This window comes from Podarcis erhardii, assembly GCF_964252035.2.
Source record: "Podarcis erhardii genome assembly, chromosome: 7".
NCBI classification, from domain to species: Eukaryota; Metazoa; Chordata; class Lepidosauria; order Squamata; family Lacertidae; genus Podarcis; species Podarcis erhardii.
In genome coordinates this window covers 36,016,727-36,039,565 of record NC_138511.1, presented here as the reverse complement: position 1 = coordinate 36,039,565, position 22,839 = coordinate 36,016,727, and the positions used below count along the sequence as shown (strand labels likewise).

The following is a 22,839-nucleotide window of genomic DNA, read 5'->3' as shown; positions in this document are numbered from 1 at the left end:
TTCTTATCCAGACAAAAGAGCAAGCAAGCAAGCAAAAACCCACCCTGAAATCTTATCTATTTCCCACAGAATTGATTTGGTAACATTTGTATATTGCTTTATACTTAAAAAAGAATTCTCAAAGAAATTTACAATGCACTTAATTCAAGAAAACCGCTCATAAGGCACCAGTGGCGTAGCGTGGGGGGTGCAGGGGGGGCCGGCCGCACCGGGCGCAACATCTGGGGGGGGGGGGCGCTCGCACTCGCAGCTCTCTGCCCCTACCTGGCTCACTCACTCTCTCCCACGGGTTAGGGGGTGCAAATTACTTGCCTTGCCCCGGGTGCTGACAACCCACGCTACGCCACTGTAAGGCACTTAGAAGTTTTATTACAATCAAATGGCATAAAATTAAGTACTGTATATAAATTTGAAGTAAATATATGAAAGCACGAATGCACCATATAAATCGCTTGCTGTGTGTCCCCACACCCCCTTTTGGAAACCCTAGAGCTTAACTCCCATCCCCAAATCAAGCTCCCTCTCAGTTGCAGTCTGTTATGATCATAACCTAGCATTCAGAAAATAAGATTTTAATATACCATTAAAGAACCTCCTTGAAGTATGGCAACCCTACAAATTAAAGCTCTTATCAATATGGACAGGCACATATCCATGCAAGACAACTGATTAGATATAATTTTATATGTTATATAAATATAATTTTAGCCGTCTATTTTATATATAATTGAGTCTCACCTTTGAACAGGGAAGCGGGGAAGAACAAGGCTCAACCGGCGACTGCGCCGCTGTAGTAGCGCCCTGGAGCCGCCAGGGGATACCATTCATCTTCTCAGGCACCTTACTAGTGCCGCTCTCTGCCCCAGTCCCTTCCTTGTCCTTTTTTCTTCCTCCTCTCCCCCCTCCCCTTCGATTAGGCCCCATGAGATAGAGTGATAGAAGGGCGCACAACTTCGGCTTCCGAGTTCTGTTACCTTTTTTTCCCTTTGGCTTTATCTGAACTGTTATATGTCACGTTGTCAAAGCACAACTGGTCTCTGTGGCTACTTTGAGCAGACCCACTGAAATTAAGGAACTAAGTCATGCCCCTTAACTTCAGCGGATCTACTGTGAGTAGGACGAGAGCTGGCTACTGCTACCGTTGCGCGGGGGGGAGCTGGGGTGGCGGATAAAAGGAAGAGCGAGGCAGGGACACGCGGCTTTTTAAACGGAGCTCCGCCCAAAGCCTCGCTTCCTATCTCTTCCTCCGCAGGGGTCGGGATGCGGGGAGAAGAGAGGCGGCTGCCAAAGCGAGCGCGGAAGCCGCTCACCCGGACAAGGCGTTAGGCCGCTCTTCCATTTATTTCTATATCTGTGCTCCCCTCTCCCTCCGCTTTGTGCTCGGCCTTCCTTCCTCTCACGAGAATAAACGAAGCGCGGCGGGAGAAGGGCGAGACTTGACGGAAAGAGGGAAGGAGCGTCTCTGCGGCGGCGTCTGCGTTCGGGCCATGGGCAAGAAGCACAAGAAGCACAGGGGGGAGAAGTACCCGTATGAAGGTGCCGCCCTCCTTCCTCCCGGGGCTGCTAAATAGGTTGATAATGAGGGGGCGGTGGGTTGTGTGGTCCTGTTGTGTGGTGTATGTGTGTGAGAGAGCGCGCGTCTGGTGTGTTTGTGGTCCTCCACCGTCCACTTCGAAGCCATAGATCGGGGCGGGAGTCGTTTTGTGAGGGAACCGGATTCTGAGGGGGATTTTTAGGGGGAAGGGGCTTCCTCCTGTGGGTTGGTGTGGGATATCTATATCTATTTTATTGCATTTGTATCCCCCCTTCCCATGAGCTCAAGGTGGCGTATACATGGTTCTCTCGCCTTCCTCATTAAAGCCACACAACAACCCTGTGAGGTAGGTCAGGTAGAAGAAAGGTGCTGTGGAGACTCTCGTGGGCACCTGAGGGTCCCCCGCACCCTGTACCTGTTCCTGCAAGTATTAATTAATCAAACAGTTAATGAATTGAATTAATTTTGCCCCAATATACACCCACTCCCACCGTTTCGATCTGTGGGTCTGGCGCCACTGCCGGTGCCCCATAATGTCCCACTTGTAGGAAATGATTCTTTTCAAGTGTGGCTGGTGCCCTGCCCATTGGAACTCCCGGCCTGTTGACATCAAGCGGCACGCTTGTCTTTGTAAACAGCTTTGAGGATTGGCTTGTTGTTTTTGCAGTCAAGGGGTGCATCATTTTTATAAAAGGAAGAAACATTCGGCCTACCCGGATATGTAGAATGTTGACCATGTATTTTGATCTGGTTTTGAGCTTATGACACAGTACATAATATGATATTTATGCAATATTAAAATTGAAGTGATTCTATAAATACAGTTATAAAACTTAAGAACTACATAATAAAATGCAGATTCTCATAACAGTGACAGCATAAAAAGGGAGGAGCAACCTGCAGGATATCTAAAATACAAAGACAGTGAAAAAGTGCAATAGCTTCTCTCAAAGATAGCTGTTAATCCTGGCCACCCATAGAAAATGACAGACTGTCCTAGCTCTTGTGTCAGTTGAACTGGGAACTGCACTTACAATTAACTATGGAGATATATATATATATATATATATATCTCCATAGTTAATATATATATATATATATATATATATATATATATATATATATAAATAAAATTAGGGAAATTTCATAGGAAAGAAGAAGTAGGTTGTAGCCTAGTTCATGGTTCTGCCTTTTCTTACAGTGACATAATGGCATTATATATAGCCAGCTCCAGAAACCTTTTGAAGTTGTCTTGTTTTAAACTAGCTATAGTTAATGGGCCATTTAACTTGAAGGATCACCTTGCCCCATATGTGCTTACTGGACTGCTTCAGTTTGCAGAGCTTGCACCTCTACAAGTGCCATATAATAATTGTTCTCCATTTATTAGGAGTTTGTCTTTCAGCACAACAGCAACTATGCTTTGAAATGTATTGCCTATTAACATTAAGCAGGCACTCTTGCTACACTCCTTGATGCCTACTAAAAATGTTGTTGCAACAAGCCTATCCAAATGTATAATTTAGTATTTGATTTTAAATTTTGCTGATTGTATCAAAAATAATTTTAAAAATATTTACTGCAGATTGTCATTACAGACACAGTGACAAGCCATGGTTCAGATAAAGCAAAAAAAAAAAAAAAGCTTTAATTCCCCTTGGCCACATGGGATGAAGAGAGAGACTGATTGTGACTTGTTCCTTCTCACATGCATCATGCTGGACCATAGTTTAGTGTGATATGTGAACACAGCCAATGCATGAAATGATCTCAGTTCATTCCCAAATTTGCTGGAAATGCCATTATGTCACTGTAAGAAAAGGCAGAACCATGAACTAGGCTACAACCTACTTCTTCTTTCCTATGAAATTTCCCTAATTTTAAAGACAATTTCTATCTTCACTTTCTAGGAAAAATTCTTGGCATGGGGGGGGGGCCGGCGGGAAATGTCCATCACTCCAAAATGTTTATCTCGGCTATAGTGGCTGTTCTGTGGTGTGGGAATATTAATATTTTATCTTTTTTAAAAATTGCTGAGATAATAACCTTGGTTGCATGTAAAGCATCAGGGCTGACCGTGGTTTATTACAAACAAGCAAATACCCTGTTTCTCAGAGAAAGGATTGCAGCCATTTGCTCCTTCTCTGGTCCTCCTGCTGCTGTGAGCTCAGCAATGGTTTGATTTTGTTTGTCTGAACTGTGCTCAAGATTTATTTCACCTCAGAGAAAACCACGAGCTGTGGCTGAAGTTTTCCCTATGGCTTAATATCTGTGGTATGCCTGGGGCACACAACCACAAGCCTGGGTTCTGGCATAACACAAAGTCATATCATGACTTAGCTCACAGCAGTGCAGCAGCACAGCAGCTGCAAAGGAACCTCAGCAATCTCTCCAGGAACTCGCACAATTGCGCATTCATACAAACCCATGGTTTAGCTTGTTGCTATATGTGAACTGGACCACCACAGAATCCCTGCAACGGGGATGAACTTCCATTGCTCGGTCCTTGCTCCTGCCAACCTAGCAGTTTGAAAGCATGCCAGTGCAAGTAGATAAATAGGTAGTGCTCCGGCGGACAGGTGAATGACATTTCCGTGCGCTGCTCTGGTTCACCAGAAGCGGCTTAGTCATGCTGGCCACATGACCTGGAAGCTGTCTGTGGACAAACGCCGGCTCCCTTGACCTATAGAGCGAGATGAGCGCACAACCCCAGTCTCGTCCACAACTGGACCTAATGGTCAGGAGTACCTTTACCTTTTTATGCGTGAACTGGACCATAGTTTTGTGAAGTGATTTGAGCACTTGAAATACTTTGTATCAGGGATGAGGAACCTGCAGCCTTGCAAATTTTTCTAGATTAAATCTCCCATCATCTAGAGCTGATGGGCGCTTGGAGTCCAAATAACATTGGGGGGCCCAAAGGCTCTCATCTGTGTTCTGTATGAATGCTGAACAAAAGCTTCAAGACTTAGCACTACAGTATATTCTTAAATGCTATGTTATAACCTTTCTGTCTCTGACTAGTTCGTTCATTGTAGTATTGCAAAAACCAAGTACAAAGCTGCTCTGTGGCATTCAGATATTAATGGAGCTAAGGTCTACATGAAGCTCAGTGGTTGCATGTAAATTGGCTGGCTATACAAAGAAAGATACATTTTTTTCTAGTAACTAACTGACACCATTAAAATAACCCTTATGTCAATAGTTTGGGTTCTATATATATATATCTTAGCTATATATTCTTGGCTACATATTCATCAGTTTAATTGTTAAAAACTTTTGTAACCTGAAGTTGGTTAGCCTATTAGGGTATGTAGTGCAAGTTTATTTGTAATACTTAAACCAGGTCTATTTCCTGTGCTTTTCCTAGAATATGTAGAAAAGCCCTTAAAGCTGGTTTTAAAGGTGGGAGGAAATGAAGTCACGGAACTTTCCACTCAGAGCTCAGTACATGATTCAGCCCTATATGAAGACAAAAATGACCATGAAAAACACAAAGACAAGAAAAGGAAGAAGAGGAAAAAAGCAGAAAAGCAAGTTCCCGGAGAAGAAAAGGAAAAAAGAAAGAGAAAAGGAAAGGTAGCTTTCAGAGCAGTTGTGTTTTTTTTTAATGTAAATCTTTTCCTTGTGATAGCTTGCCTTTGGCAGGCCTCTCCAACCTGGTGTCCTCCAAATGTTTGGGCTGGAGCTGATGAGAGTTGTAGTCCAAAACTTATGGTGGGCACCAGGTTGGTGAAGGTTGGTCTTTAGGATAGTCCTCCTCAATCCTTTGGAAAGACTTGGGACGTGGCATAAAGGGCTGAGTTGGGATTGTGGAATTAAAACAATGGGTAAAGGCACCTTGCACAAGCAGAATTGCAAATTTATCCCATACCTCAAAGATAAATCACCTCCTTTGCATGCAGAAGGCCCCCTGTTCGGTATTCAATTTTAAAAGGACCAGGTAATGGGAAAGACTGTATGCCTAAGACCCTGGAGAACCATTTCTGGTCAAGCTAGACAGTACTGGGCTAGATGGGCAACAGGGTGATCTGGTATAAGGCAGCTTCCTATGGAACACATCCTTTAAATATTAATAAGCTTGTCCTGACTAAGTGTGTCTTCCAGTAGGTGGAGACAGCACATAAAGAACATATTTGTAATGTTCCTTGTGTACCTTTAGTATACTTACAATAAATTTCCTCACTGAGTAAACAAATTGTAATCAGATTTCCAGCCACTGGTATGGATACTTCTCTCAACAGTTTTGCTTATATTTTATGTCCACAGGATGATAAAAAGAAGCGAGATAGGGACCGGGGTGAAAGTGAAGGAGAAAGAGAACTGAAATGTCAGACTCCTCTAAGGCTAGACTTGCCACCTGAAAAACCATTGGCAAGCAGTTTGGCAAAACAAGAAGGTAAGAAAAAGCTGTTTTGTTGTTTCTTTTTACGCTGTTAGGTAAGTTGATTTGTTCTGCCTTGCTTCTCAATTTATGATGTTGGCCACCTTAAGTGCTTTGTTGTTGAAGAGGAAAGCTGGAATATGAATCCTGAAAGTTTAAAAAAAATTAAGATCAGTCTCAAAATAAATCTGAAATAGCAGCAACACTGTAGCTATTAGTTCTCTCCATTACTAACATGTAATTGGCCAAAATCTGCAAAACTGAAGTTTGCTTTCAAATTGTGGGAGTTTATTGTGGGAGGCTGAAATGCTTCATGCACCACTGTTTCTAAAATTAAAATAAATGTATGTTTGAAACTATGAGATGTAAAACTTGAAACAGTCAGGAATGCCCCACAAACATGGTCCAAAGAGTTATGGCAAGTGCATCCCATGGCTGGATGGGACACTTCTGTTGCCTTATTCTCTTGATGACAGGGTGATAGTGAGGCACACACCTGTCTTTGGCTATTGAGCCTCCATGCTGAGCAGGTATCGCCAGAGTTAAAAAGACTGGCTCACTTTCCACCTCAGCTAGCTAAGCTGAAGAAGGGAGAAAGGCAGAAGTTCCAAAGGTGATTGAAGCAGCAGCTCTGAAACAACCCCCTTGCTACGGCATAGGCAGAACTAGAATCGGGGAGCGCACCACCACCTATGGAAAAGGTCTAATTTCTTTGTAGTGTGCATAGTCCTTCCTATCAGAGTAATTGAGAGAGCTAACCAGCTTATGGAACCTCATGCACAGAAAAAGTGTTAACAGGAGAAAGCAACTCTTGATGTGTTTATTACCTTGCACAGCAGTACTTCATTTGAAAATATAGTATTTTCTATTTAGCATTTCTTAGGTGTTATGTGTGTGTGCGCGCGCATGCACTCTAGTTAATATTTTTCTTTCATCTTTTTGTCCTAGAAGTGGAACAGACGCCACTTCAAGAAGCATTGAACCAACTTGTGAGGCAACTGCAAAGGTGAGGTCTTGTCAAGACTCTGAGCATTTCTGATACTGCTAGTAGAAATTGCTAAAGATTAGAAAATGCTGTCTAACCAATGTGTTGATTTTTCTAAGCTGGATCTTTCTTTCTTTCTTTCTTTCTTTCTTTCTTTCTTTCTTTCTTTCTTTTTCTTTCTTTCTTTCTACATGCATTTGTGTTGCTATTGCTGTCAACAACTGTAAAATCTGCCAAGCTAATGCATGTTGAACCCAAGTTCTTTGGGTGTTGATGATGCATAGTTCCTGCATCATCTTCCTTTAATAATGGTTTTCACTTTTAATCGTTAAATCTTTATTGAAGTGGTTCTAGAAAGTTACTGATAAATGGGTTGTGTTTCAAAAATTGCTTACTCTGGAGTAGTCATGGAATATCCTCTAGCTTTTTTAGGATCTTGGTTTGTGGTCTAAGTTTTTCTTTCTTCAGAGGGCATTAGGTCCTCCTAACAGGAGAAATCTGTCTGAAGTATACTCTTGCTTAGCCCATCTGAACTTAGGGAATTGTTCATGTAACTTGACTACAGATTATATGAAGCATTGCTCCATGAGGGCAAAAACATTTTTTTAAACAGGAGTTTATCAGGGAAAGGGTGGAAGTAAGCAGTAGTTACTAGAGGAAGGTCAAATTAATTTTGACGATTCCAGGCCTATTCTTGCTTGTGGATTTAGCCAAAAGCTAGTGGCAGTCTTCTCAGTCAGTGCAGTTGTTATATGTATGATTCGTGACTGGCTTGGACAACTCATCTTTTGTAGCTTTTAGGTATCTTGCATACCCATGTGGACCAGAATGAGGATTTGATGATTTCTCTCTTAGTTTTAACTTACACTTGGTGAGGCTTGGACTATTGATGTTTGAAGGCTTTGCTCTATGTATTAACACTGCTTGGGGTTTTGGGAATGCTGCCAGTCTTAAACAGGACCCTTCAATTGAAGGTGAGAGTAAGATTTTGCAAGCATTCAACGGCCTTGTAAAATAGAATTGCTTTCCCTGCCATTGATATTATAATCCATTTTGGTGTTCTAAGGAGAGACAGAATGTGGCACCTGTGGTTTGGTTTAGAAATGTCAAACATGCTTTAAAAATAAAATCCCATCAAAAGTAAAAAAATAAAATAAAATAAAAAGGGAGGGTGAGACTGCTTCCAGGCAGCACCTCTACAACTTTAAAGAAATGCAAGATTGTATTATTAGGGCAAAAGCTCTCTTGTTTCAGTTCAGTTCTGTGGTTTCTTTCAAGTTGGAGTCTTCTCTCCTATTTAATACTAAGCTCTGTCTGTTCTTTGTTATAGAAATGAAACATAAAGGGCTCTTCTTTTCATTTCTTAACAGAAAGGATCCAAATGCTTTCTTTTCATTTCCTGTGACTGACTTTATTGCTCCTGGCTACTCCATGATCATTAAACGCCCAATGGATTTTAGTACCATGAAAGAGAAGATCAAGAACAATGGTTACCAGTCCATAGAAGAACTAAAGGTGCTTTTAATTTATATTTTAACTGCAGAGGGGGGATTAGACGTTGACACTTGCTGGTACTAGCAATTGCATTGTGCAGGTTTTTTCAATATTTTATTCATTTTGGGGCTGCACTTTCATAGTTTATGAACACATAGAATAAAAAATTGGCGCATCTGGCTTTCAGAGTTGTTCATTTGCTTGCTTTAGAGAAAGTCTTTTTGAATGTTTTCAAGAGACATTTTTCATGTACCAGGGTGTTGGAAATTTTGTGTGTGTGTGTGTGTCAAGGAGAAAAGACTGAACAGCAGAAGTACTTGATCTTTTAAAACAAGGATGTGAAATGAACCTGGTCATTAGTGCATCAGAGTAATAAATACTTATAGCCATAATTAAGTGACTCTTCACCATTGTACTAATAAGGTTGAGGTTTTTCTGTGTTTAAGAGAACTACTTAAATCACAGAAGCATGTAAATATGTTTGTGTTGTTGTTTTCTTGAGAAATGTAGGAAAGAAGCTTTAGCACACAGGACAGTAGTAAGAATCCCTTGCGTTCTTCCAGAATGTAATACAATTGCATTACTGAAACAAATATTGTGTATATTGACTCTCACCCCCCAAAAAAAAAGTTTTTAAAAATGCAACTTGCCTCTTTCCTGCCTTATATAGCACTATATTTTAAAATGCCTGCCCCAACCTTTTATCCTTTTATTTGCACATTTTAAAGAAAAACACGTTTGATTCCCTTATTACTGTTGTCATCCTGACAAAAAGAGCCCTCTGATCTCTTGGGAGTACTGTCTGCATTGAGCATTGCCTTTATCAGCAAATTAATATGAAAAGTGTAAAGTCAGATGTCTGTCATAAGCATCTTTGGTCTCAGATCAAATCTGTCATCTTTAACACACATCAACTGCTGGCCTAGTGTTTTGCAAACTAATATCTAAGTAAAAGGATACCAAATCCCAACCAGAGACTCAGCCTGTCACTCTTATGAGCTTCAAGGTGGCAGAGAATGCAGGCCTGGTGCCTTTTCTGCCAGCTAGTGCAATGATTTCTTAGCCTGTCCTTTTCTTCTACCTGCAGTAGTACTGTAGTTAGAGGTGGGTCAGGAGAGAGACTATTACAACAGTGGAGTAAGATAGAACCATGGAGTAGCAATGCTTCCTATCTGCATGTGTGCACACAGCAGTGCTGTCTACGCATGTGTGTGCGCACAAGCGTTGTTGCTAGGTTGGAACTTGGAAAGCCTACTAATAAACTGTATAGACTAACTTGCACCTGTATTATGATGCATTATTCCTTTATCCTCCATATTATGAGGATACTTTTTTTAGCCAGGCAGAACAAACAGTGCTTATGTTCTCAATTACTAGCACCTGCCATCTTGTCCACAGTACAAATTTCCATACATAAAGGGGCAGATATATTTTCTAGGAAACATTCCTGTAAGTTCCTACTTATGTGTCTTACTTCTTCTGTTGATACAGGAGAACTTCAAACTGATGTGTACTAACGCCATGGTCTATAACAAACCAGAGACCATTTATTACAAGGCTGCTAAAAAACTCTTGCATTCAGGAATGAAAATACTCAGCCAGGTAACTGAATTAAGGAAATAATTCAAGAGGTATTAGAGTTTTGTTGGCTTGTGTACGGTTTCATCATATTTCCATTTGTGTTTAATAGAGAAGAGGCCATTCTTTTCTAGCTAAAGGCTAAGTCATTGGGTTAGTTCAGTAAGTAGTTCTTTCTTCTTTATCTCTCCAAGAATAGTTATAACTTAAAATTAGATTGTTTGTAAGTTATATGTATTGGAACCCTACCTACTTGCTTGATCTTTTTTCCAAGGATCACTATGGCTGCAATCTTAAACACATGTATTAGGGACTAAGTCTTTTGAACTCAGTGGGACTTACTTCCCTACACCCCATTTTTTCTCCTCACCCCTTACCTACCCAGTAGGCAGATGGGGGAAGAACAGAGCACACTCAACAGGAATCTGAACTGATAGCTTGTGGTAGGCTTTTCTCCTGATCTCCTTCCACACAGTGCTGCTATTCTAGGAAAAGAGATGCCAGAACTCACCATGAACACCTCCTTCATTCTTTTAGAAAGGCAATGGTGCCCACCTGAGAGGTGCTGGAACTGAGTTCCTGTGAGTTCTCCCTGGGGAAAAAGCACTGCTAGTACAACTGCTTTTACAATATTTTATTAGCGCAGAACATGGACCTTCAGTTTGGGGAATAAGACTGCAGACTCTGCAAGGGTTCTGTGACAGCTTTGCAGCCCTCTTTCCCCCTCTGAAGACCCCTTGTAACTGAAAGAAAAGCACTTAATGATTAGGCAGTTTTAAAATGGGGGACTCACATACAGTATGAAGTTTTAAACCTGCATGGTTTGTTTCCTTAGGAAAGAATCCAGAGTTTGAAACAAAGCATTGACTTCATGGCAGACCTTCAGAAGAGCAGGAAGCATAAAGATAAAACAGGTCTCCAGTCAGGTGAAGATGATGATGGCTTTGGGAAAGATGCAGACTCCATGGACATAGACCTCAGAGCCTTTAAAACACCTAGCAAAGAACTCAAGAAGTAATTACTCTGCAAAGGGCTTACATATTTCTTTCATTTCAGCAAAATTAGGAGCAAGCAGCCCCAAGCTGCATTGAAAGCAACTATCTCCAGTAGCTCTGAATAGGGATTAAACAAATACATGGAAGAAGACTGGTCTGTCAGTAGCACTTAGGCATGATGGCTACATGGAACACCTCTGTACAGAGGCATCTATAGGTATCTCCCATTTTTGGGTAGCCTTAGCCAAAGATCATAGTCACCAGTCCTATTCCAACATTTTTTTCTGAAGGAAAAGGTGCACAGAATCTTCTGGCATTGGCACTCACCCACTTGCCTTTCCAGCTTCAGAGCAGGGAAAAGTTGCTAGATTGACCATGTTTGGGTGCCTTTACCACACAACTGCCAATCAGTCCTCAGCCCATCCTGGAGCTGGAGAGGCAGCAAGTGTTTGCTAGAACTGCCAGTGGGCAACATTTATAGTAGAAATTACAATAGTAAACACAATAGCAAGATGCAATTTAATATAATGAAAACTATCCTATTACAGAATTGACGTGTTGTTTCTTCTTTTTTGGTACTTATTTGCACTCCGGTAAAACTTCAGGTTCAAATTATGTTGTCCTGTTGTATAAGACAAATTTCAGAAACATTGGGTTGCATCCAGCTAAGTTTTACTCAAAACAAAGCCATTGAAATTAATGGACCTATATTAGTCATGTCCTGTAATTTCAGTGGGACTGTTCAGAGAACTAACAACATTGGATACAGTCGCTTCTGCTTGAAATCATACTTTCAGACTCAAGGATGATGACATGCACAACGAAGGAAGCAAATTACTAGCAAATGAATTCCACCTTCACTGGCAAATGTGCCACTTTATTTTAAACTGATGAAGAACTTCTTGGAATTCACCAGTTATTGACTGCACATATTCTAAAACAAAGTTTTAGATTTGGTGGTATTAAACTCTTTTTTTGCTATCTTATATACTATGAAGGGGGTACAATAATGTATATAGTTTTGGGGGGGTTGTCTCTTTTTAATGTATGTTTGTTTTCTAGGAAAGAGAAAGAGCTACTTGAAGAAAAAATAAGGAATAGTAATTTAGAGAGGGAGCAAGAACTGATTGAACATATCATCAGAGAATCAGGAGGAAAGTTAACAAAAAGACCTGCTAATGCTCAGGTAAACGGAGAAAAGGATATGGATGATGCTCATTATCTAGAACACCATAACATAAGTTAAATATGCTTCAATCCCTTTCATTTGATGTTTCAATGATTGATGTGATTACAAATCTAAAGTCTCATAATATCCATTCATTGAAGCAATAAACAAAACAGCCTGCTAAATTATGTATGACTCTGTCATCCTAGCTTTGTAGGCTGTGCACAAAAGACACATTTTAATGGCTTGATCTTTATTTCAGTGTGAGTTTGAAAGAAGAAAACCTGATGGCACAACCACCCTGGGACTTCTTAATCCAGCAGAAAATAACACAGGGGGTAATGCTTGCACTGAGTAATTTTTAAAACCTTTCCCCTTGGTGGTGTGTATTACTGATGGATTTCTACACTTAGTAGAGGTGCAGAGGAAGTCTCTTGAGGCTGTCCCACATTCCTCCCGTGCTAGCTTTCCTTAGAATTCCCACTGAGGTGCTCGCTTCGGCAGCACATATACTAAAATTGGAACGATACAGAGAAGATTAGCATGGCCCCTGCGCAAGGATGACACGCAAATTTGTGAAGCGTTCCATATTAAAAAAAAAAAAAAAAGAATTCCCACTGAGCATCTGGCTGCTTCTGGTCCCTGCTTAAATGGTCCCTGTTTGAACAGTTAGCCCAGAGACAGTCAGAATGGGATGTCTTTCATGAGAATGCTGTTTGATTTAGGGAATAATGGCCTAACATATTGGAATAGTCCATGGCATTTTTAAACGATTGCCTTCCAGAAGCATGATTCCTTATCTAGCAAAGATGGGGGACCTGTGCATGCCCAGATGTTGCTTGACTTCCCATACAGTATGCCCAGAACTCAGGGATGAATGGAGTTGTAGTCCTGAGCCATCTGAAGGTTCTCAGGTTTCCCATCCTTGCAATATAGCTTAATAATTTCTATGCATAAGGTCCCAAATTCAGTTCCCTGCCTTCATCTGCTCAATTAAGTAAATAAAAATAGATTAGCGTGGACATTTCTGTTTTAGGGTCGTTATTACAACTACCTTCTTCTTCCTTAGTGCATTTTTATGACTTATAGTTGAATCCAGGACAAAGGTGTTTTTAAGGGACTATTTTTCAGTGTTTATGCTCACAAAGGCTTTAGAAAAACCTAGTAAATACTCGGAAGGGAGATGTTGTGTGCATGTGGCTAACTTAAGTCCTATAACTTTCCTTTTTGTTCATCTCTTGAGTGGTAGAAATCGGACATGGCTCTGCAAAGTTGGGTGTCACAGCTGGAAGACTGCAGTCAGGTGTAAATACGTTACAAGGGTTCAAAGAAGACAAAAGAAACAAAGTTACTCCTGGTAAGTGTTAATTCTAATTTATGCTTAGTGGTGCCCTTGAATGCAACAAGGCTGGCAGAAATTACCCAGGTCAGCTATGAACCACTGACTGAGTGCCCTGTAGCCCTTGCCACATTTAACTATGTCTAGGCATACTTATATGTTATCTGGAAGGGTGGAGCAGACAGATAACCTCTTTGAGTAGCCACAGGTGGAAACAGCCAGCACTCTCCTCAACAGGCTGCAGCTGCTTCTGCCCAGGCACACCCTTCTTCTTTCCTAGAGGAAATGAGCACTGGGAATTAAAGCTGAAATAAAGTATGAAAGTTAGAGGTTTGCTTAACTGTGCACTATTGGAAACAGCCTTTTGAGAATTTTTCTAAAAGGTGGCCCAATTACTACAGGTGCCACATAATACCCGTTCCACATTTGTAAGAACTCTTACATTTAGTGTGACAGCACCTGCACTTTGGAACTCCCTGCCTCTTGAAATCAAGCAGGCGCCTTTACTATGCTCTTTTTTTGCACCTGCTTAAAACGTTATTGTTCAGACAAGCCTACCTAGATGCTTCGAAAGTTGAGGTAAATTTAATCTGTTTTAGCATTTTAGCTTTTGGATGTTTTTAAGTATGGTTGTGGTTTTCTTAATGTTATTGTTTTATCGTTTTGCAAACTGCTTCGAGGTTTCTTTAAAAATCAGGCAGTGTATAAATTTTATGAAATGAATAAATAATATTACATACCAACATGTTTGCAAGTATAGTCACATATAGTACAACCTAGTCCTAAAATAGCAGGCCCTTGTTTAAACTACAGATTGTTTCAATTCTATGGGACAACTAAGAACAGGTTTATGCTTTTAACAATTATTAGTTTTTGTTGTTGTAATTTGGTCTGTAGAGGATACCAGCCTGCCTAAGAGATTCGAAGCAGAATTTATGGGATTGGCAGCCTGAGCAATTTTAGCAGTTTCGTTCCTGTACTGCAGTGATCTACCCCCTTTTGGAGGGTTCAGGTCAAAGTTGTTCAGCTTTTTTTAGGGAGGAGGAAAGACCCATTTTTTAGGGGTTCAGGTCAAAGTTGTTGAGCTGTTTAAACAGCGTGAACAGTGTAATTGTGCAACATGATTTGTGTAAGAGACAACCAATGTGAACTTAGCTTCTAGGTGGTTTTTCCTCTCATAAATATTGAAGGCTATATATCAGATCTCTTTATATCACCTAGTGCCTTCTGCAGTTGTTTGTGGTTGATGTACTAAAAACCCCATATAAAAAGGAGATTTTGCATAAGTAGAGGAGAATCTATTGTATGGCTTGGGCTATAAAAAACAAAAGAGATTAGAGCTAAATATTTTGCTCATTTACTACTTGGCAAGAGTTGTCGGTCCAGTCAGCAGAAAACTGAATTGTTGCTAGCTTGCCGAAACAGAAGTTTTGTTGAACGATCACATCATATGCTTTGGCAGCTGCTAGAAAAGCTCAAAAGCTTTTAACAGTATATGCACTAGACTGTTTGATCCCTGAAAATATATGGGATTTGTATCCATCATCAGAACAATTAAAAGCTTTTCACATTATTAGTTTAGTCCTTAAAACTCAGCTAATCTGATCAGCTAACATAGATCAAAGCGGAATCTGGGTGATACCCAGTTGCGGTATCCCACTTGTCCAAATGCAGCTCTCTCCTCCCCTTTGCAACTCCCTGCAAATCAGGGATTTGCAGGATGTTGGGGGACCCTCTGGAGCAAGATGGGGAGCTTCATGGGGGGGAGAGGAAGGGGAAGTCCCCTCACATCTGCTGATGCAATGTTGGATCTCGCTCTGTATCCACAGTCTTTTTTCTTTGCTGATGTATTCATTCTTGAGACAAAACACAAACTGAATCACAGAAATTCACATCACTTGATTCATTCAAGAGTTGAAACATATGACTTGAGGCTTTTAAGATATCTACACTGTGTGGCATAATAATATTTTCAGACTCTTATTTCAATATTGGGGCCCTGCATATAGCCACATATGTACCTGTTAAACCAATTTGGATTTGCAAAAGCAGTTTTCTTTGGGCATGCATGCTGGTTGAATCTGGGTTGACAAGCAATTAATAGAAATGCCAATTTTAATAAACCAGTGGTTATGGAATGTAGCTCTGGTGTGGTATGAATTCAGCAACCTAGTTGTGCAAGGTAAAAGTGGATAGGTTCAGACACAAGACTTGCACAACCTAGTTGGAGGGGATTGGTCAGAATTATGGCAATACTAGGCATATTCTTTACCCATGTCAGGATACTGTTGGACTACAGATCCCATCATCTCTGAACATGTTGACTGGGGCTGGTAGGAGTTGTAGTATCTGGAGGACACCTCATTGGCTACCCCTGAATTATGCATTCTGTGCTCTTAGTTTGTTGTGTTTGTTAGGGCTTTGCTTCTCCCTAAAAAGCCAGGTTTAATAAGCAAACAGCAAACTCTAGCTTAAGGCTGGCTAGTGAGCCTGGGTTGCTAGGGAGAATCAAAGCATAGTCTCGGATTCAGATGCCGTGTGAAACTATCCCCTTCCTGGTTTGATTAGCAACTTGTGTAAAGGTGGGAATGAAGCAGCAATTCTGCCAGCCTCCAGCTCTTGCACAGTATAGTTTATTAAGTCAAAATCCTTGTGAACATGACCTTTGAATGAATAAAACCACCTCTGAAAAAGCATTTCATTCATTCTGCAAGAAATATTTAGTTCTTTCAGTGTTTCCCCAGCATTTACAATTTTCTGTTGGAAGAAATGGTGACTGGCAGTGGGGAGAGGAGGCACCCCCAGCCCAAGTATTAACATCTCTGGTTGCCTGGCACTAGGACAGGTGTAATTGAAGCAACAGTAATTTCTTGGCACTCGTGGAACTGGGTTCTCAGAGCCCAAAGAGGCTTTCTTTACTCTGGCCAGACCAGGTGCAATAGATTTAAAGTGCTGTTAGCTTTAAATTGAGAAGCTGTACCTCTTCTTCCAACAAACAGTAAACACCTGTGAAGAGCAAATCTGTTGTTAAAAGGGACATTCAGTTTAACACATGTGAGAATATTAATTCCGGCTCTTATTTTTCATTAGTGATGTACTTGAACTATGGGCCCTTTAGCTCTTATGCTCCAGCTTATGACTCCACATTTGCAAATATCAGCAAGGATGATTCTGATTTAATCTATTCCACCTATGGGGAAGATTCTAATCAAGGGAATTTTAAGTAAGTAGGCTTATTTTTGTCTTTATCCTGATGACTTTGAATTAAAAACCTCTTTTAGGAATGTTCACATATTGGCAGGTGGGCGGGGGGGGGGGGGCGCTTCTTTTCCTGCTACTGGCATTGGCACTAGCAAGAGAATGGAACTTGACTGCAGCTTTTGTATTCTTTATTTTTGACTAGTTGATGTGCGGGTTTTCCTGGAATAACACTAACTCAACAGGGAAGCTAATGAGTTCTTAGTATTTCGATTTTTACATCCCATCCATTACAACTTTGTCCTAATACAAATAAAAATCTAAATTGTGGTATGATTCTGAGAGATGCTTTTTCTACGCACATAAGTTTCCCTTGGGGGTCTCAGTTGGATGGATCTCTTCTTGTGTCTCAGCTTTCCTGACTGGTTCATAGATTCATAGAGTTGGAAGGGACTCTGAGGATCCTCTAGTCCAACCCCATGCAATGCGGGAATATGCAGCTGTCCCATACAGGGATCAAACCTGCAAGCATGACATCATCACTGTCATTCTCTAACCAACTGAGTTCTCCAGGTTTTTTGTGAGAGATGGAGGAATGAGCACTGGGGTTGGGCACCTGCTGGAGTGGTATTTGGCATGTTAGGTGTAACCACATCATAGGAACCAACTCCTAAGGGCCAAAGGGGCTTTGCTCCCCCCTCAATGAAATATTTGAGGCGGCTGGGTTCCCCCAAAGTTGATGGGCATTGCCATTCAACTGGTGTGTCTGCACAACATCATGTGATCAATTATGTGGGGCTGCGCTTACCTGGCCCTCCCTCAATATTTTATTCAAGTTGGCACCCCTGAACCCCATATTTGTAGAAAGCTTGCTCAGTGTTACGTTATCCTGGTTGCACCTTGGCTTTTCCAAGACAAATTCAAGTTGGCATACATTAGGGTATAATGTGCTCCTCTCCCCCACCACCGCACATACAATTTCCTTTGCTATCAGCCTCCCTCCTGCACCCACCAAATGAAGCGCAGGTTACACAGACTGATTAGAATACCACCTTTTGCATTGAACATACATAGCTCCAGTTTTTACTATTTCTAGGAAACGTCAGTGATAACTAGCACTGCAAATTTACATAACTTACGAGCCTGTGGATAATAATGCATGTCTGCATCCCAGTACAGATGTGAATTTAAGAACATATCCAAGAAAGGGAAAATCTGTAAACTTAAGAGAAATCACCAGTTAACATCCCTAGTGGTTCTGATATTATAAAACTTTTTTTTAAAGAGAGAACAAAACAAACCTCAAAGGTAAGTAGTGATTTTATTTTTACTTGTAAGATTGTTTCTTGTAAACTAATTGGCATGCAATTTTGTTGCTTTTATCTTCAGCATCAATGAGTTCCTGGCAAAATCTCAAGACTACCCGTACGTAATGGCGGACAGTTTGTTGGATGTTTTGACCCAAGGAAGGCATTCTCTCTCACTCAGAGAACTTGAAAAGGTGAGACTGCTTGTGTGTGAGCATCTGTATCAGGGAGAAGCAATATGTAGTGTCCTCCACACTACAACTCTCATTATCCTTAACTGTTCACCCTACAAGCTGAGGCTGATGGAAGTTGCCCTCCCAATGTTGTTGAACTACACTTTGGCTACTCCCAAAGTGTAAATAGTGGAGTGGAAATCATGGCATTAAGGAGTCCATAGACATGGGGACAATTGCCCTGGACTGCAAAAAGAATCTACATGACAGATATTACTTATGAGACCAGGTACTAGTTCTCCTTGAGAACGCATGTTGGAGGAAAGGAGTACCTTTAGAAATATTTCAAACTATGTTTTTATATAAGAGCACTTAACTCACCTGGATCCCACTGTGAAGTTTTCATTGGGAAATTTATTCCCTGTAATGGGGTTAATTAGCAGAAAACTAGCTTGATAAGATGTGTGTGTGTTATAAGCTAAGCCTGCAATCATGTGCACAGGCTGCTCAAAACCCATCAGCTTTAGGTCAGATTCTTAGGTCCCGTCAGTGTCATGGGACCCACAGCAGTGTTACTCCTTCCTGTATCACTGTGGTAATATGAAAAGCCAGGGATTACATAGGAGAAACCCTCACTGTCCACCTCAAGCAAATATAACCAACATCTGGAAGGCACCCACCATGGAGTGTTTTAAATCAGAGGTAACCAGTTGAAGGGATTGAGCAGCTTGAAAACTTTATCCTTCTTTTCCAGGTGCAGCCAGCAGAAGAAGCTGAATGTCTGTGTGAAAAGTCTGCTACAAGCAAGGATGTGGAGGTGATACTCTTCTGAATTTGATTGAGCCTCTAGGCAGTGAAAGGTTCTCATGCAAGCCAGTTAGAATAATTTGTTTCAAGTGTCAAATTTTATGTACTTCTACATAAAACCGGAACAGCTGACTTGCTCTTTACTGTGCAGCATTGGAGATAAACTTCCAGCTCTGTGTTGCAGCCTTTCATTCATAGCATTAAAAAGTTATGTAAAGTTCACCTTATTGTTGTGCCCTGGTCAGATTTTAATTGCAGTCATCTGTATTCTCCAGCCATAGCTTGTACTATATAAAGAAACCTGTTTTAACTCCTTATTACTTTGAAAGCTAAACCCTCACAACTTCATGCTGTTGTGCAAGATAGTTGCTGCTGCCTGTTCAACATAACTGTTGTAAACAGGAGACATTTGATGAAGGTGGTGTTCAGGTATAAATGTATTACTAAGGTATCCTCATCTGACTCATTGGCAAATGGATGAGATTCTGCAGAATGGTTTAATTGCGTCTCTTTTGCTGTAAATGTTGAAGATGGAACATAGTCCCAGATATTATAGTTGACCAGCTGATATTGGAGTAGTTCTGAGTCTGCGCTTGAGGGAATAGAGAACCAATTATAGTGGTTTAAACTATCCCACTTAGTATATTGCAGGGATGGGGAATATGTGGCCCTCCAGCTGTTGGGCCACAACAGCCCCAGCCAGCATGCCCAATGGACATCTGGAGGGCCACACATTCCCCATTCCTGGTGCCTATTTTTGATCTGAAGAAAAGGTTGAGAGTCACCACAAATGCACTGCTTGGTTCAAATATTTTGTATAAATTTGGGTTTTGCTTGATTTTTAAGAACCTGCATTTATTTGCCATCTACAGATTCTGGAAACAGCTCTACCCAGTAGGTTTGACTCCTCTCTTAGTAAGGAGAGGCTAACAGCACTAAGAGCAGTAACCAATTTTGGAATGCCTGTGGAGGAGTTTGACTCAGAAGGTGAGTGGCATGAGCTGTGCAGTTGTTGCTGTGCAAGCCCTCTTGGCACATTCCAGCCCAGCTGATGTCTGCCCAAAACTTCACTTTCAATTGAACAGAAGCAGAGGTCTTTCAGAAAAAACTTGACGAAACCACAAAATTGCTTCGGGAGCTTCAAGACGCTCAGAATGAACGACTAAGTACGAAGCCACCTCCGAACATGATCTGCCTTTTGGGCCCATCTTACAAAGAGATGCACTTGGGTGAGTGTGGTGCTCCTGGCACGTGAAACCTTTAAATTTTAGACATGTCCTGGTTCTTTAGACTAACCTCTGCCCTGCTAGTAACTTCTTTAAAATGGATGCTGGTTGTCTTGGTAACCACATTTATCAAATGGAGCAGCATTGCCATGACAATATAGGGACATCACCTTCCTGGATGTCATAGAAGAGTGGAAGATGTGTGGTTGCTGGCGCGGATTGAAATGCTAGTTATTGCAAGCTGAAGGGGATTCCTGTGTGCCTGGCTGGCTGCTGCAGGCAGAGGGGCCAAGCCAGAAAGCTAGATGAAAGTAATCTTCCCCTGCCCCCACTATTTGAAGTCATGATGGACGGGGCAGGGCCAGCAAAGACCCTGTAGCTAGTGCACAGAGCAGGTTGGATACTGTAGCCACAACATAAGTAAAATACATCTTGCATTGCGTTCTTAGAAATGCAGCAATGGGAAACAAGGTAGTGCATTTAACTTATTGTTCCTATTGTTATACCATCTGGAGGGGTGTTTGGTTTACTGTGCATGAGGTGATTGTGCCTGCTTCGCTCCTGTGTGCTAGAGCACTGGCCCCCTAACTACAATTCCTGGGGGCTTAGTGATATGTTAAAACCAAGGATTGTGGTTTGTATGGAGTGAAGCAAATTAGGACCTTCTCAGTAGAACGCTCTCCCATCTGATGCCAACCCTGTTCAGGGAAACTTTTAATGGTTGATGTTTTATTGTGTTTTTAATATTTTGTTGGGAGCCACCCAGAGTGGCTGGGGCAAAATGATGATGATGACCTTTGACTAGGCTATAGTACTAAGCCCAGTGACCATGGTTTGTTCCCATGCACCAGTAAAGAAAATGGCCTAGATAGCTGAGTGATTCATCTTAAATCATTAACTCTGCCCCGCTTTATATGTCATGGAAAACCAATGTGTGCAAACTAGTTTTATATGACAAAACCCTGCATTTTTAGGCTGTTGGGGGGCAATTAACAGACTTTAGATAAACCTTATAAAGTCATATCAATGTTTTACTGTTAACTTTTCCAGCGGAGAGAGTGACAAGTAATCTAAAAGAGCTTGCACAACAAGTGGCTCCGGGAGATATTGTGAGCACATATGGCATCCGTAAAGCGATGGGGATTTCAGTTCCTTTACCAGATGCCATGGACAGCTTTGTTGACTTAACAGATGGTGAGTAACCACAGTGCATTTCAGCAGGTCCCCATAGATCGGTTGTCCTGGATGTGGTTCATGAGTTGCTCACTGTCAGGCCTGGTCGTTGTCCTCTTCAGATCACCACACAAACGCTTCTTGTTCTATATTATTCCTCAGAGTCACTTATTTCAGATACCTTCTGAGCTCTGCTTCTCCATGACCAGCCACTCTCAAAATGTCGAATGCCCCTTCCCTTTGTTTTCCTGCTTTTTTCTAACCTCCTGGCTAGAGCTGGCCTGTATCTCCCCTCCTCCGAATCTGAGCTAGAACTTAACCCTTGCCTTTCCTGGGAACAGCCGGTCCCTCCCTGTTGTTCCTCCTCCCCTCCCCCCCCCTTGGGGAATGCTTTCTCCCTCTGAGAAACTGGAAACTTCTAACTCTTCCCTGACACTCACCACATGGAGTAACTACAGTAACCATATTCTGTAAACTAGCACTTAAGAGGTACTTAACCCACAGAAGAAATAAACAGTGAGAAAGTCTGACTTCTGTGTTGACCCTAGCACACTGGACTAGTTAGAGCTGGAAGATGTGCCTAAATCTGACTTTGGCACATTTTTGGCTTGACATTTCCCCTTCCCTGCAGTGAGAGCTGCTTGTTAATTCTGAAGCAGATTCACACCATTGTCTGTCTAAATAGAGAAAAGCTAATATACTCCACCTGTTTCCTTAGCCAAAACAAGCCAAGTAATAGGCTGTTAATGCTTTTTCCTCCCCAGAAGCAGAGGAACCTCCCAAAGCTCCTGTTCTCATTGGAAATGAATGTGAACCAGTTGGTGGTACATGATGCTTCATATTTAAATGGTTTTAAGTCTTTCCTTTTTTAAAGATTTGTCCCAGTGCATGCATGGGCACTTTGTATACTTGTGTTATATTTAAATTCTTAATAAAAACTTTAAAACGAAACCAGTTCTATTTTCCTGACAGATCTAAGAGATGCTTCTTGAATGCAGTGCAGAATGAAGCAAGTTGCAGAGTTTTACATTCACGCAAATCTTGTTACATTAGATGCTGCCTCTATTCTGCAGGCATTACTGGAGTCATACAGGACTGAGGTGACAATGGGCTAGAAAGCCTTAAATTTGACATTTAAAATGGTGCATTTATTATTATAGGAAGTCACATGATGAAGCAAAAGGAACGCTTATCATGGCCCCTGGAAATGGCTGTTGTGGGCAACAATGTTCAATTTAAATTGAGTCACCCTAGACAAGTTTTCACATCACATCAGACATAACAATGCCTTATTGAGTTTACTCACATTCAGCAGAATCCATCTAGAGATGTACACAGGGCAGCAACCTTAGACTTGAACAGCTGACTGCTTTCCCTCCAACATACTCCAAAAGCAAACTGGCAACATAAGAAAAGAAACTAGCAAAGAGGCCTGCTTTGGGGTTTGTTTTTTCCCCCTCAGGCAGCACAATGTCTTT

The 22,839-nt window shown here is 41.3% G+C and overlaps 1 protein-coding gene across 3 annotated transcripts, besides 1 other annotated feature; it reads left to right on the top strand.

Moving 5' to 3' along the window:
* Positions 1-738: 738 nt before the first annotated feature.
* Positions 739-1,221: a sequence feature (RNA overlapping with rRNA (AC0ZRL_020874) was converted to a misc_feature.).
* A 152-nt stretch (positions 1,222-1,373) lies between these two features.
* On the top strand, positions 1,374-22,312 carry BRD7 (bromodomain containing 7). 3 transcript variants are annotated; one of them, XM_081870221.1, is made up of 17 exons: positions 1,374-1,536; positions 4,905-5,113; positions 5,804-5,933; positions 6,867-6,924; positions 8,274-8,418; positions 9,889-9,999; positions 10,811-10,989; positions 12,033-12,156; positions 12,401-12,476; positions 13,388-13,495; positions 16,568-16,700; positions 18,065-18,176; positions 18,910-18,972; positions 19,835-19,949; positions 20,048-20,191; positions 21,239-21,382; positions 22,126-22,312. In XM_081870221.1, exons 1-17 carry the CDS (start codon positions 1,488-1,490, stop codon positions 22,191-22,193), a joined length of 1,968 nt encoding a protein of 655 aa, XP_081726347.1. In that variant the 5' UTR covers positions 1,374-1,487; the 3' UTR covers positions 22,194-22,312. The 3 variants fall into 3 exon arrangements, with proteins under 3 accessions (XP_081726347.1, XP_081726346.1, XP_081726345.1); XM_081870220.1 differs by having other exon boundaries at positions 13,382-13,495; positions 22,129-22,312; XM_081870219.1 differs by having other exon boundaries at positions 13,382-13,495.
* The last annotated feature ends 527 nt before the right edge of the window (positions 22,313-22,839 follow it).

Bases quoted from the DNA above. Each gene is read 5' to 3' on its own strand.
- BRD7 (XM_081870219.1), top strand. From the start codon at position 1,488: ATGGGCAAGAAGCACAAGAAGCACAGGGGGGAGAAGTACCCGTATGAA. The intron at 18,177-18,909 runs GTGAGACTGCTT...CTTCTTTTCCAG, and splicing joins CACTCAGAGAACTTGAAAAG to GTGCAGCCAGCAGAAGAAGC. The intron at 19,950-20,047 runs GTGAGTGGCATG...TCAATTGAACAG, and splicing joins GGAGGAGTTTGACTCAGAAG to AAGCAGAGGTCTTTCAGAAA.